This window comes from Cydia fagiglandana, chromosome 16, assembly GCF_963556715.1.
Source record: "Cydia fagiglandana chromosome 16, ilCydFagi1.1, whole genome shotgun sequence".
NCBI classification, from domain to species: Eukaryota; Metazoa; Arthropoda; class Insecta; order Lepidoptera; family Tortricidae; genus Cydia; species Cydia fagiglandana.
In genome coordinates, this window is record NC_085947.1 from 1,028,576 (window position 1) to 1,044,712 (window position 16,137).

At 41.3% G+C, this 16,137-nt stretch overlaps 1 protein-coding gene across 1 annotated transcript; it reads right to left on the reverse strand.

Moving 5' to 3' along the window:
- Positions 1–5,267: 5,267 nt before the first annotated feature.
- LOC134672184 (nose resistant to fluoxetine protein 6-like) lies at positions 5,268–15,882 on the reverse strand. Its single transcript, XM_063530084.1, has 16 exons — positions 15,742–15,882; positions 15,246–15,427; positions 14,658–14,803; positions 13,996–14,110; positions 13,614–13,701; positions 12,671–12,837; positions 12,033–12,218; positions 11,282–11,455; positions 8,785–8,938; positions 8,619–8,750; positions 8,453–8,584; positions 8,324–8,418; positions 8,121–8,286; positions 7,318–7,504; positions 6,118–6,260; positions 5,268–5,414 (listed from the first exon to the last, which is right to left on the reverse strand). Exons 1-16 carry the CDS (start codon positions 15,844–15,846, stop codon positions 5,268–5,270), a joined length of 2,319 nt encoding a protein of 772 aa, XP_063386154.1. The 5' UTR covers positions 15,847–15,882.
- Between the last annotated feature and the right edge of the window lie 255 nt (positions 15,883–16,137).

Below are 16,137 nucleotides of genomic sequence, written 5' to 3' on the forward strand. Positions count from 1 at the left end.
CCTCGTTCTGTTAAGTAAGCCCAAATGTTAACCTATTATGATTTATTTTTGTAGAAATGTGACTAGCCGTGAAGTGAAGCTATGATCCAAGAAAATATTTTGAACAATAATTATTTATTTTGGAGTATTTTTAAATGTTTTACGAAAAGTATACTAAGGTATTTCTAATTTATTTTCTTGTTTATTTGGTGTAGACCTGTAATCGCAGAGACTCATTCAATTTATTGATAATTAAATACTTATGCAGTTTAATTTCTTCGTAATAAAGACTTAGCCATTGTATTCTAGAATTAGATACAGTAACTAGATGTTGAGTACATTTGTATTGAAAAAAAAAATACAATACATATGGTGCTATTTTACCGCACTAATGCGATAATTAGCACATTAGACTATGTAGAAAATTCAAAAGGCCATATGTACTGTAAAACGTTGTACGATACATGTGCGAATTTCTTATTTTTCTCACTTTAATGAACAGCCAAGAGTAAAAATATGGGTGCAGACAACTTACTCAATAATATGTCCCATAGTACTTAATTGGCTGGCATAACATCTATGGGACATATTTTTGAGATGATTTGTGTACTCATATTTTTACACTCGACTGTAGGTACTATTATTTATTGAGATAATTTCCATGTTTATTGTTGTACGCGATTAATTCTTGTTTTTCATAAAAAATATGTTAACTGCTATATTAACAAGTATTCCTTTTTCAATTTCAGGAAGAAGTCATAAGCGTCCGCGGGGTGTTGTTGAGTTTTAGAGATACGGGATTTTTTTTATTTTTTGCAATCTAACCCAAAGTTGTTATTTAATTAGAATAAAGTGCAATTACATCTGACCACCATGGCGCCTTACGTCTACCGAAAAAAAGTTGTTGAATTTATTATTCGAAACTTCGTAATATTGTCTGTGGAATGTACTGTGAACTGAATAAGTATAAAATTGATTTAACTCGACATTAGACTGGTTTTGGTCTAAAAACTGTAAGAAAATACTTGTAAATATTGTACTAAACTAGTATGATATTAATTAATTTATAAATGTACTTAAAAGACATGATATCGGTGTGTAGTAATGAATACAAGCATTAGAAAGTGGCGAGGCGCTCGAATATACGTCAAAATATCGTAAGTCAGTCGTGGAATATTGTGGAAATATCTTAAAAAATGATTAATCAGTCATACAGTTCATTCCATAGACGCGGCAGACACACACTGCCCTCCTAAGCTAAAAAGCGGAATTTGCATAAAATTTTCATTGAAAATACGTCCTTCCCTCCTAAGCTAAAAGTACGTATTTTCAATGAAAATTTAATGCAAATACCGCTTTTTAGCTTAGGAGGGCAGCACAGACCAAGATAGACGCTGCACAAATATGATAAATATATATACACTTTTGAGTCTTATTACCAAAGTATAAAGCACAAAAATGTATAAATATTTCTCTAGCATTTGTGGCACATTAAAACCTTTAAATATACATTTAATCTAAGTCATAGTTTAGACTTAAAATTACGAACAAAAACTTGTGACGGCACAAGACACGCATTTGAATTGCGGCGTCTATATTTAGTCTGTGGTAAATAAGGGTGGTATTCCATCTTTCCAATATCTTTGCCCAATGTGTATTGCGTCTCACAATTTTGCTTAATGAGAGAGTGAGACGCAATGACATTGGACAAAGAAATTGGACAGGTGGAATAACACCCTAATGCACGTTTTGTACTAAAGTCTGTCAAGCCATTTCCGTCACTAGATAAATCGGCAAATTTAACCTTTTGAACGCCACAGACGGCAATTGACGTCAACGCAAAATCGCGACAGCAACGCCAAAGACGGCATATGACGTCGCTCGTTTTTTGATTAAAATCTACTAAAAAACACCCCACTTTTAGGTTGGCATTACGTATTTATTCACAAAACTAAATTTTACCCTCGTGGCGTCAGTGGCACGGCAAATGGACGCGCCGTTTGGCGTTCAAAAGGTAAAAAATGTAGGCGCGTAGAAAATTTGAATTTCGCGCCCTTTTCTACTGACAAAATTGTTTGACAGACTATATAATGTTCATATTCACCTTCGTTTCTGTTGCGTTCTTAAATTATGGCTTGATTCGTTGACCTAAGTGTAATATACTAAATAAATAATAATGTGGTACCAAGTGCTGCCGAGGGATGTATGTTAACTGCCGCGATATATTATTAGACCATTAGATGAATACAATTGAATAAAAGATTATGTTACTTACACTTATTGTTTTATTTCGTACGTACTTTAACAATATGTCCTTTAACCAGGGGTGCGAAACTCCTGACTTCGGTCAAACTCGGCTCCGCTCGGCTCAGCATTTCTCCGAGCAATTATTAGGGTTGGCACCACTTGACTTCCTTTTGCGTGCACGACCACAAATAAGATAATCACTTGATTTTGACAACCGTAAATAGCCAAAAGGGATAGTGCCATATAGGGACGGCATGATTCGACCCTGAACCGCTGTCAAACTTCGTTTTTGTAGGAAGTTTCCTTTCTGTACGAGTATCACCAGCATCCTTGGCACAATGTCACAAAGGTGTATTTTAGATTTAAGCTAGTTATTAATTTCTTTTAGTAATACCAATTTATATACAGTGAAACCTGGTTAAGTGGGACCTGGATAAGTGAGAAACCTCTATAGCTGGGACTCGTGGTGCGGTCCCGACACTTTAGCACTGAATTACCTCTGTTACTGAGAAAAAACGAACCTCTATAACTGGGATTCGTTGTTGTGATTTTATAGTCACATTTACCTCTATAAGTGAGACGGAGAGTGTATTTTACCTCTTTTACTGAGACTATATTTATAAGATTACATTTTCCTAATTATTTTTTAGAATTTTATAGGGAATTGACTTCTGTATCTGAGATAACGTCAATCTATGACCTCTCTAACTTGGACTTCATTGAACGATTTCCGTATTTTTACTAACTTTTAGTCTATCCACAAATTCCGCATTTGCCTAATTGTGTCTAAACAACTTCAAACTTTGATTTAGTTAATTTATCTACGTACGAAACGAAAGCTGAAATTTTGATAAGTAACAAGAAAGAATTAATTTTCATTTATTAAATTTCTAATACGCACTGAAGTCGTAGTCGTATCAAATTTAATTTAATTTTGATATATCTATCCATTGGAGAATCATTCAAAATAAATTCAAAGAAATATTTAAACAGGCTTAAAACATATTTTTCATATCTCATGCTCTGAAAGTGGGTCGTTGTTGTTCTAAAAGGTGCGCAGAAAGTGATACGTTTATGCTCTAGTGCAGAAAAGTGGTGTACTCCTCTGCGTCCCCGTCCCACGAACAACTGGGTGGAAACAAAATGGAAAAATAGTGTCTTTATTTCCTCGCCTGGAACAATTGGTAATTGTTTAATTTTATTAATCCCACGTTGATCCTTTTTTTATAAAAAATGATATAAGGGGTCATCCATTAATTACGTCACACGAATTTCTAGGTTTTTTGACCCCTCCCCCTTGTCACACTTGGTCACATTTGGCAAACCCCTCCCCCCCTAGTGTGACGTCACATTTTTTCTACGAAATGGCCAAATCGAATTAAGTAAGTACCTAAGTATTATTAATATTTTAGCAAAATATTTTTGATGATATAAATATTAGTAATTTATTTAGTTGAATTCTATTTATTCGATTTCATATGGCGGGAACCAAAAGGAATACACCAAAAATATTTTTTTAAACCTTACACTTGCGTAAATGGGCAAAGGCAGAATCTTATACAGCCACAGTTAAACGTTTGTACGATATTAAATTGATTTTTAAAGATATTTAGCACTATATTCATGAAAATAAAATAAAATACAAGAAAAAAAATACTTATATTATTAACTAAATTGTTATTTAATATTTAAAATACTTTTATTATGTTATTACGTGGTGCGGCGCACCAAGGTCGCGGTGCGGTCCGGTAGTCTGTTGCGGCTTTTAGAACGAAAAAGTATAAAATTAAAATGTAAGAGGCAATCCCGCTGATTTTCATACTATAATGAACAAATCATTTAAAAATTACTGCAGTTTGTTAAAAAATGTGTGTTTTCGTAAATATTGCAATCTAAATGATTTTCGCTAGGGGTTATTAATCACACCTGTAAAGTCTCCGATTGCAAGTAAGTCCTAAGGAAAATAAATCATGGCCGTAGATCTATTATTAGGTACTTCCATTACTGATTTTGCGAAATTGCCTTGTCTTGTTTGGTTTCCTCGCATTCGATATGAAAAGTAGAGTGTTTAACTCGGGTGAAAGGCACCATTTCTATCTCGGACTATTGGCGCTCTCACTGCGTTCGAGCGCCAAACTACCTCGACAGAAATGGCTGCCTTTCCACCCTTGATTAACAATCTACTATTGGGACAAGGATTATTTTACCTTATTTAGTTTTAAATACATATATTAATTACTAAATACCTTATTAACCACCTCTATAACTGAAATATACTCTATTCTCACCTCTATTAATGGAAACCTCTGTAAATGAGACAGAAATTTATCTGTACCTGGCTAACTGGGAGCCTGGGTAAGTGGAAAACCTCTTTAAGTGAGACAAATTTGCTCGTCCCTTGAGATCTCACTTATCCAGGTTTCACTGTATCTTGTTTAGAATGTTTTATTTTCCTATTTGATGGAACAGTAGGTTTAATAATACACAATTAAATTTATTATTTACACTTTGACATTCAAATAAATACATTATGTAATAGGACAATCATTTACAGTGGTGTTTCCAGTGGTTTTTAACACATACGCAGCCAAGAGAACACGCTAATTAAGTAGGTGTGGTCATTTTTTATTGGAAATGGGTCACTTCGCACTGAAAGTGATAACCCCTAGGATTAAGTTTTGATAATCATTTCCGACATGGTAATGCGTTCGTTAAGCTCAGTATTCTCACATGCGGAGCATTCCATGAAATTGTCTACCGTTGTCCCGTACAAACGCGAAGTTTCTGAAGATTTAAAGGTATAAGAGTTTTCTTTTCTATGACAAATGGTCAAAAATATGCCCAGAAAAATAATCGCCTGCTTTAAATGCCGAGAAAAAAGTCGCAACACAGGAAATAAAATGCTTTAAAGGTGTAAGAGTTTTCTTTTCTATGACAAATGGTCAAAAATATGCACAGAAAAATAATCGCCTGCTTTAAATGCCGAGAAAAAAGTCGCAACACAGGAAATAAAATGCGTTTGTACGGGACAGCCCAGATTATTAAACTTTGGTAGTTTCCACCCGTGGTGGCGGCGCCGCCGGAGCTATGATGGCTTTGAAGAGAGCTCCTATCGGGGCCTCCACGGTCAGCCAGAGCAGCGCCGCCGCTATGGCCGTGATGAACGTAGTACCGCCGAGTATTATTAGCTGGAAACAGGAAATATCTTCAAGTTTTTTCCTACTAGGTAAGTAGTTTTAACACGTTCACTGTCCGTGCCCCGTATATGAGCCAAGACAAGCTCAGTGAACGTGTGTAGAGTTAGACCAAGAAGTCTGCAGAGATTTTAATAGCCTACACAGGGCAAGTGTTATTTTAAACGTCAAACTTCTATGAAATTTTAACGTATTAATATCACTTCCACTACGTGAGCTATCAAAATCGCTGCAGACTTTTCTTGATCTAACTCTAAGAGAAAGTTTGGATGTTGATTCCTCTGCCATGGTCAAACGGGTGAATAGATTTCCACTCAATTTGGTTCATTTTACCACGCGGTTGAAAGAGACAGAACGAACAGGATATGGCCGCTAGGTGGCGACAGCGCCTCGCTTATGGCACCAAAATTGGTGTGGAACGGATGTACTTGTAGCTACCTGTAGCAAAGCGACGAAATCGCGGAGTGAGCCACGCCTGCCGGTAGGTAGGTACATACATGGTATAATAATATACTCCGCCTGGTACTCTCTTCCCGTCTTTTCGTGGTCACGTGACTGACACAAGCCTACGTCATCATGCGACAGCGCTATATGATAATATGCGATAGCGCTATATAAAGTGGCAATGTTATTGTGACGTAGGCTTGTGTCACTCTGGGAAGAGAAGACCATGTTTTATTAGACTATGGGTACATACCATGTAGTAGTCCGACATGTATGTGGGCAGCCTCTGCGCGCCGACCAGACCACGCTGCACTAGTGTATGGAGTAGGAACGCGCAGTACGACACTCGGGCAGTCCAAGTGAAGCCGCGCCATTCTAGGATGCCACGGAGCACGCCTGGAAAGGAATTATCGTCATAAAGCTTCAGCGTTGAAAGTTTTTTATTAACCTTTTGGACGTCAATGACCGATATATCCGCACCGCAGGTTCAACGCCAAAGACCGATTAATCGGTCACAGGCCACAGAGCAACATAGACCTACGTGCATATGTATAAAGTTAAATTTCAGTTTTGACACTTCGGTGACGTGGCGTCCGCGTGGAAGTTTTTGTGTTTGACTCGGCGTCGAAAAGGTTAACCCCCAACGCAAAAAGAGGGGTGTTTTATGTTTGACGCCTTGAAGCCAATTTCTGTCTGTCTCTGGCATCATAGCTCTCCAACGGATGGACCGATTTCGATGCGGTTTTGTTTACGTGGAAGCGAGTTTCCTTGCGGTGGTTCTTATTGTTAGCATGTTGTTAGCTATGTTTGAAATAATCGATCCAGCAGTTTGAAGAGTATCAGCTAGCCGTTTTCCAAAATGATGTAACGCACTTTTGGCATATTTTTTTTTTTTGCCATGCATATACTAATCACGCTAAGGACGCTGTCCCATCCTGTACCAACTAACTTGATTTTTACTCAGAGTCCCTGGAATCGTCTCTGAACTGCTCATGCATCAAATACCTACTCATACTCAACTCAACCCTCCGGGTATTGTTCCTCTATTGAAATGTGAAGCTACGTGGTGTACCCAACAAGCGATTTGTTCGATGAACTATTTGCCGGCACCGACAGCCGACCTACCTCTCATCAGTTTCATTCTTAATTACTTATTTCATTTGTTTGAAAACTACCAAGAAGTGAGGACTCAATGATTCACTGACAGAATATTCATTGAAAATCGAATTTAAACTATTGTGAGACATACTAACATTGAATAATTTTACGGTTTAGACTCACTTGTTTTAAGTCACTCGCGCGACACCCGATACACGGCCGTCGTGTACGCTGCTCGCACTGTTAGTGCTTGAGAAAGGAGACCTAGGCTCTCCGAAACATGTCGCGCGAGTGACTAAAAACAAGTGAGTCTAAACCGTAAAATTATTCATTGAAAATGTCTATAAAGGTGTACCTTCAGCCTTAAAGATGGAGCCCATGATGAACATGAAGGTGAAGACCTGGAACAGGGGCTTCCGCAGCGTGGCGTACAGCACCCGCAGCGCCGTGGAGGGCTCGTAGCCGTCCGCGTAAAAGAAGGAGCCCGAGTACACGTTGAAGAACAGGACCGGGAGCGTCACCCAGAGCACCCAGCGATATTTCTGGGAAATTGTAGGTAAATGACCTTAAGTTCTACCTTTAAAATTAAATTATATTTTATTTATTTAAGGCCAACTAAGGATCAACCGGCTCCAAAGACGTCAACTGGCGTGCGCGTCGGAGAGTGTGCCTTCTTGTGGCCTGAATCGGAAACATATGTGCACATGTACATTGCTAAAGCAAGTACTAGCATCTACCGTTCTCGTTGGTACGTTTCATTGTGTATTTAGTTCTACCATTTTGTGGGTAAAATCGGAAGCATAAAGGCCTCGCGCCAAAAATCTGACGCCTCCTAGCTAGTTATGCTGCCCCCTAGATATTTAATTAGTTCATGCACGGGGCCTAGGTATATCCGCCTTCGATAATTCTGATAATTTAAGGTTCACCATGACGTGCCGCACACAATAAATGAGGCGTTCAAAGGGAATACATAAGACTTAGGTATACATACGTAAAGTCAGGTTCATTTTCACATTGCGATGAAGATGTTACATTAATTAAATCAGTAAGTATACATCATGTCACTCAGAACCGCCAAGAATTGAACGTTTTGATGACCCGACATAGTTGAAGATCATGCATAAATTTCTTATAAGTGGACTTGAATTGAATACTAACCTGGAATCTCTCAGAGACGACCTTCTCGTTCTTGAACCAATGTATGGCGAGCAGCCCGCAGGCCATGCCGAGGACGTATGTGAACATGTTGGTGTGCGCGCGCACGTACATGATGCGGAACGTGTCGTACGTCTTGTAGAGGCTGCGGTATAAGTTGAAGACCAACCTGGAATCTCTCAGAGACGACCTTCTCGTTCTTGAACCAATGTATGGCGAGCAGCCCGCAGGCCATGCCGAGGACGTGTGTGAACATGTTGGTGTGCGCGCGCACGTACATGATGCGGAACGTGTCGTACGTCTTGTAGAGGCTGCGGTATAAGTTGAAGACCAACCTGGAATCTCTCAGAGACGACCTTCTCGTTCTTGAACCAATGTATGGCGAGCAGCCCGCAGGCCATGCCGAGGACGTGTGTGAACATGTTGGTGTGCGCGCGCACGTACATGATGCGGAACGTGTCGTACGTCTTGTAGAGGCTGCGGTATAAGTTGAAGACCAACCTGGAATCTCTCAGAGACGACCTTCTCGTTCTTGAACCAATGTATGGCGAGCAGCCCGCAGGCCATGCCGAGGACGTGTGTGAACATGTTGGTGTGCGCGCGCACGTACATGATGCGGAACGTGTCGTACGTCTTGTAGAGGCTGCGGTATAAGTTGAAGACCAACCTGGAATCTCTCAGAGACGACCTTCTCGTTCTTGAACCAATGTATGGCGAGCAGCCCGCAGGCCATGCCGAGGACGTATGTGAACATGTTGGTGTGCGCGCGCACGTACATGATGCGGAACGTGTCGTACGTCTTGTAGAGGCTGCGGTATAATCTGGGGAAGAAAACACTGAAATTAGTCAAGATTTTGAAAATACCTTCAAATCATCCTCCGTCCTTGCATCGGTTTCCTCATCACTGAGGGTCGTGGCCACTTCTAGGGAACAGCTTCTCTTTGACAATTCGCCGCCACCTCTTTCTGTCTGTCATCTTCAAATCATAGCACTTCACAAGTAAAGGTTGTATTTAATGTTTAGCTACGTTTCGTTTATTAATAACCCTGGGATCCGCTTGGTAATGTACCTAATCCCAAGAATTAACGCACGTTGTAGCTTGTACAAAGTTTTGTTTGAAAGCGTCTGCCATCTCATCTTCTCATTTCCTTCTACTTCTTCCTGCTAGACCTGTTCCTATTTACTTGGGGTCGGCCTTATTCCTTGTCCTAAATTTCCACCTAGCGCCGGCTTGCGCAACGTCTTTATTTAAATGAGCTTCTTCTAGGTCTTTTTCAACCGTCGTCCACCTGGTACCTAGGCGGTACCTAGACGATATGTCTGAGTTGCGTTTAGTGGTTGTCAATTTTAGGGCAAGCTTCACCATACTCCTATGTTCTTCTGAACCATGATACCATCTACCATCATCTTCCCATTTCCCATCATATTTAATTAAAAAGGGTCCTTTGGGTCCTTTGATTTTTTGCTTGGCGATACAAAAGGCCATTGTCGCATTAAACTCGCCTCTTAATGTGTGGTACCTTGACGATGGTACCATTGGTGGATCGCCTGAAGCGGTAATCGAGGACCTAAAGAAGCTTATACCAGCTTTGAGGGAGATTGGGTTGGAAGTAAACCCAACAAAATGTGAGCTCTACGCTTGTGGTCTCGTACCGGATGCCTCGTCAAGATCTCTGGAAGAGTTGCTACCAGGTATTAAGAAGGTCAATAAAGCTTCTCTTTCTCTGCTGGGGGCGCCAATATTTCCTGATGGGGTCAGTGCGGCTCTGCAGACTAAAAAAGAGGCTCTTGAAGCAGTGCGGGGTCACTTGGGGAATCTGTCGTCCCATGTCGCTTTAACATTGTTGCGAAATTGTTTTGCCACTCCGCGGATGACTTATATTTTACGGACGTCGCCATCGTGGCTTTTTGTCGACGACGCGAGGGAGTTAGATGGACAGCTGAAGTTGACCTTGGAGCTAGTTCTGAACGTGGAGCTCAGTGAAGCACAGTGGGTTCAAGCGGCACTCCCTGTTCGGTACGGTGGTTTGGGGATTCGTCGCGTGGAGGATGTGGGACTAGCGGCGTTTCTTGCGTCTTCGTTTGGAGCTGAGGGTCTTGCCACTCGCATTTTTTCTTTGAATGGTGGCATTTCCCCGGTCCCATTCGTTGCTGAAGCGCTGGCAAGATGGTCGGTCACAGTCCCGGGCGATTTGCGGCCTCACAACCCTGCCGTACAGCGGGAATGGGACGACGTGCGGAGCAAACATGTATACAGCTCATTGGTGTCTGGTGCCTCGGGAGCAGATCTGGCGCGTCTCAAGGCCATCGCGGAGCCAGAATCAGGGGCGTGGCTCCATGCATTGCCCTCACCTCAACTGGGTACCATGCTAGACAATGACTCGCTGAGAATAGCTGTGGCACTCAGATTGGGGGCAAAGGTATGTGAGCCTCACCGCTGTGGCTGCGGAGCATGGGTGGCGGAGAACGGGCATCATGGCTTGAGTTGCCGACGATGCGCTGGCCGTTTTCCGAGACACCACTCTATAAATGAGATTGTGCGGAGGGCCATGGTTTCGGCAAACGTTCCCTGTGTGTTGGAGCCGCCGGGTCTCAGTCGCACGGATGGGAAGAGGCCGGACGGCCTTACGTTGGTTCCGTGGCGGAGAGGACGCTGCCTCTTGTGGGATGCAACTTGCGTGAGCACGTTTGCTGCATCCCATTTAGGGCAGACCATGCGTTGTGCTGGTTTGGCGGCGGAGACTGCTGCCAAGCAAAAGCACGTTAAATACTCCGCACTGGCATCCGCTTACGATTTTGTGCCGGTAGCACTGGAGACAGCGGGGCCGTGGGGAGTCGAAGCTCGCCGACTTTTTGGGGAAATAGGCCGGCGTTTGCGGGAGAGAGGTGGTGATCCTCGCTCTGGGTCGTACTTGGTTCAACAGGTCTCCATAGCAGTTCAGCGGGGGAATGCTGCAGGCATTATGGGGACCTTTGAGCCAGGTACGATGCAGGGTGGGTTATTTTAAGCTTTGTGTAGGTTAAGTTAATTTTATTTGAATTATTTTTAGGGTTTTTTACAATAATTGTATTAATGATGTGTAATATTATGATTGTATAAAATAATGATATAAATAAATTAATAAATATTAAAAAGAAAAACTAGAATAATTTGTCTAACTTACTCAGGAGATTGATAGACCACCGCATCCAAGTCTTGAAAATAGGTGTGAGCCGCAGGCATAATCAGCGCGATGACTCCCAAAACAGCTAGTACCATCGCCTGATAGCGCGGACGGCGGAACACCACGCATACCAGCAGACCTAGTGCGAATAGCTGTGTATCAGCTGCTATGTACCTAATGATAAAAAGTCATTAAAGCCTATTTTATGGACACATGTGCCTACCTATATATCGTTCCCAGTTACGGACTCATAATATAGGAATTTGGTCAAGAGAGAGCTTTATGATTGGCAAACGCATAACATAACTAATTTCAAAAGTTGTTAACAAGTAGTCTTATACTCTTCCATACTGGTAACTGACAGCCAGTAAGTAAGTATGTTTCGTTTCAACACGCAAGATTCCATAAGCGTATCAAGTTTTAATTCTAAACAGATTTTATTCAAAGGCCCCTATTTTGAACGGAAGCCTAAATACGCGATTAAGTCCCGTTGTGCAGTTTGATAATGTTTAATAATCGTGAAAGTTTAAATCAGTGGCAGCCTACATGTTCAGAATTCACCGCGAACCACGTACGACGTGTTGCATCCCTGTCACACTTACGTACGAATTTATAAGTGCGATAAAGAGGCAACACGTCGAACGTGGTTCGCGGTAAGCCCTCAGTTCCAATGTCCAACGATCGTCCGTATCCCAAGAGAGGGCCGTTTGTGCTACCACAGTTATAATAAAAAAAAAATTAAAAAACTTACCAAGTTTGGGGCAGGCAGTGCGAGTTGTCATAGATATAGTTGTTGATATACAGCAGATGCGCCCACCAGTACTGCCAGCAGGCTTCGGCCTCGCTGGTGACCACTAAGTCCCATTGCGGACCGTCCGCCAGGTGGCGGTTGATGGTCATCACCGTGAACAGCACTATCGCCATCACGGGGGTCAATCTGAAAAAGGAGGGCGATCGATGTTAAGAATAGATTTAGATGGCAAGGCAATTGACGATTCATCATCATCAGCTGAATAACGTGGATGTGGAGTGACGTGCTGCTCACTGAGTGAGACAAAATAACATTCAAGTGACCTTTATAGTCAAATGTAATTTCAACATGCGGGGTCTAATACAAGTTCGATATACTTGGGTTCTATTATCTCTGTCCCTCTAGGTATGTTCTCACTGCTTAGGGTGAAAAATTTTGTGTACTACACGAGATCAAAGTTATTTACATCCCGTGCGCTTTTGAATCCCTTACTACGCTCAAGATTCTAAATTAGATTCACTCGCTACGCTCGTGAATCTATTATAGAATCTTTCGCTTGCACGGGACTCAAAATAAGCACTCGAAGAAATATCAAACTTTGATCTCTTGTTGTACAAATAACTATTAATGTTCCTCACCTCAGCCAACGCAACGCCAAAGCCTTAGGCCATTCCCAGAAGGTGATCTTAGTCTTCTCCGCCAGCAGCTCGAAGTTGAACGCCAGCAGGAAGCCGGACATCACGAAGAACGTGTACGTGACCACGTCGCCGTTGACGAGCAGGACTTTGAAGGGATCTTCGTAGGTCTGGGGAGAATTGTTTTTGGTAATTTATGTACAGTCTCGGAGGAAAGCTTTTTTTGGGAAATTTTGGTAGGTATGTACAGTCTCGGAGGAAAAAAACCGGGCAAGTGCGAGTCGGACTCGCGCACGAAGGGTTCCGTACCATAATGCAAAAAAAAACCAAAAAAAAAAACGGTCACCCATCCAAGTACTGACCACTCCCGACGTTGCTTAACTTTGGTCAAAAATCACGTTTGTTGTATGGGAGCCCCATTTAATTCTTTATTTTATTCAGTTTTAAGTATTTGTTGTTATGGCGGCAACAGAAATACATCATCTGTGAAAATTTCAACTGTCTAGCTATCACGGTTTGTGAGATACAGCCTGGTGACAGACGGACGGACGGACGGACGGACGGACAGCGAAGTCTTAGTAATAGGGTCCCGTTTTACCCTTTGGGTACGGAACCCTAAAAATGATATTGATATAATCTGGGAGCTTAATGGTAACATTTCATTTCTAACCGCAGCTGCACTACCGGTACTGAACGCGTCGATGCCATTGTCAATTTCCATAGTAAAATGAACAGTAGTGCAGCTGTCGTTGGAAATGGACTGTCACCTCAAAGACACCTGTCACCTGGACTTGCATTTCGAAGAGCTTCTTTGAAATGCAAGTGGAGTTTGTTGTTGTTCAATGTCTAACGTAGCTTAACTTTGCTTTTGAGTGTTCCGTACAGATGTAGTGCATAATTGTTTTCCATCGTATTTTCATATTATAGGCGATTGTGGTTTTCTTACCACTTCGAAGTAGAGAGGGTTCTTTAAGAAGGAGAAGGCCATCACTAGTGCTGTGTGGGTTGTGAACACGCCGAATATCGTCAGGGTTCTGTGACCAAATAAAAAAAATCTCTGATAAGACAAACAGTCTGCAAAAAAGTTTTGACCCTGTTGGATACACAGCCAGGATACATTCATTCTGTTTATGAAAAAAGGATCCGAAAAGATCTCACTATTCAAGTGTTCAGGTCCAAATTAATAAAGAGTTATTGGTTCAAAACAGTGTTTTTCAACCTTATTTAAGAAGCGATTCTGTTTTCGCTTTTATCATGAAACGTCTTTCCGACAGTTCCGTTTTTACTGAAACTTTATCCAATCCAATCTAATAGGAGTTTGACAATACCTTAGTCCATTGAAGACGCGAAGCCTCCGCAGTCTGTGGTCGGGGCCGTCAAACCCGGCAGAGGTCAGTTTGCGCCAGTTGCGTCGGATGGAGAACGCCATTAAGTACGGGTTCCCTGAAATTAATCAAATGTGAAGAACTAAAGACAAGTTGCGGACGTTCATTAAATGAAAGTTTATGATCACTGATCAGGTACCTACAGATAACTTTTTAAGATTAATATCTTAACGGCGATCAGGTAGAACAGGCGCTTAATGATCAGTCCAGATCACCAAAAATATTGTCCTAGCCCTCTTCCTCATCCGAACGTTTTTTTTTTTCGTTTATAGGTATCCTATGGAAACCCAGGGTCCACTTTAGTAACCTGATCCTAAGAAATAGTGCAAACAAGAAAACAATCGCCATCTGACCTTCAGAAAGGAAGATCTTAATGGGATTAGTCCTGTTTCCTCGCGATGTTTTCCTCCACTGAAAAGTAATTCCAAGGAATCCATTGGTAATAACTGGGGTTAAACCTCGCGATCGCGACCTTCGATTGGAAAGTCGCATGCGTTACCACTTGTCCGCATCCGCCTAAACTGCTTGTCAACTATGAAACGTGGATTAAAGACGTTACTGTTTTGTTTTAAATACAAATCTTCAATTGAAAATACTGAACTAACCTGGTGTGTTATCCTGAATGAAATCGTGCCATGTTCCCAACACGTTGACTATTATGAGAGTCATGTAAACCCCTGCCATAACGTAATCTGCGGCGGAGAAATGCCTTTTTGCCCCATGTTTCTTGCAAGTAGAAATATTCGTTACTCTGCAAGAAAACAGTTTTCTGTACAATTTTAGGGGGAGCCATATCCTGCCTGCTTCAAATCACCTTCTCATCGTATGTTATTTATTTTATGTTATGTTAAGTACCTAAAGCTGAATTAATTATATATCGCTCTGATCGTCAAGTAAAAACATTTCATTCAGCAAACAGCTTAATGATATGTTACTGTCGATGTGGTGCGTCTAGATATAGCAAATGCGCACTCAAGTTTTCTTCAGATTAGACATCTAATTTGCGCATCTCACGCAAAACTTGCTTGAAGCACGCAATCTACACCTACCATGTGCATTCACGGTCATTCACTAGATTTAGTAGCACCTTAGCAGTTCGTTGCATTAACTTTTCAGCTCTGATGGTCTCGTCATACACTCTTAAATAGCGTTCATTTTCGAATCATAACCATGCGTGAAAAAGTAGGACTTACTTGGCGGTCAGCTTGTGTGTTCGCCATACGGAAGCATTCACGCATTCCTCAAGGACCAACTTTAGGTCTTCTGGGTGTTCCAAGTATCTTCCCTGTGTGAACTCCTTGCAAGTTTGTGTGACACATAACGCTCTGTGTATTTGTGTGTGGTTGTAGTGTTTTTTCGTACTGGCAGAGTATCCCTGTAATGAAATAACATGTCAAGACTGGTTGTACTGCCAAATAATACTTGTGGATCCAATGTTCAATTTGGTCTGGTGAAACGTAGCTTGATGTTACATATTTCACTGATTTAATATTACATTCAAAAATTTCGATTGATTGATCTATCGAATTTGTTAAAAAACGCATGCGTATTGCTGCAAGGCCTCAGAAGTCAGGCCAAGATAAGTCTGCAACGATCTTGAAAGCAAACTTCTATGAAATTATGACGTATTAATAACACTTGACTGCCATAAAAATCATTGCAGACTTATCTTGGTCTAACTCTAGTTACCTGTAGAATTCGCATAAGGTCCGGGTTTTCCCCAGGGTACAAATCTGCATCCAGGACGCAATAGAGTCCTTCGGGTGCCACCAGACAGCGGTCGTAGTCGTCCATTTCGTGTAGCTCTGGCAATTTGTAGTATTCCGTTACTGCAATATAGCAAACATAATTTGAAATATTCTTCAGTAGGCCAAATTTTTGGCCTATCCTCGAGTAGATGGCGATACTTTTTGACATTTAATAAATTTAACACATATCAGTGAAAAATTAGGATCAAAGTCAAATGGCGTTCTAATAGTTTTAATCGTTTGTGTCGATAAATGGCAGTAAATGACTACCTACATCATTTTCTTTGATAATTCTCCTTGAATATAGAAGGTATACAAATAATTTCTGAAATTGGTA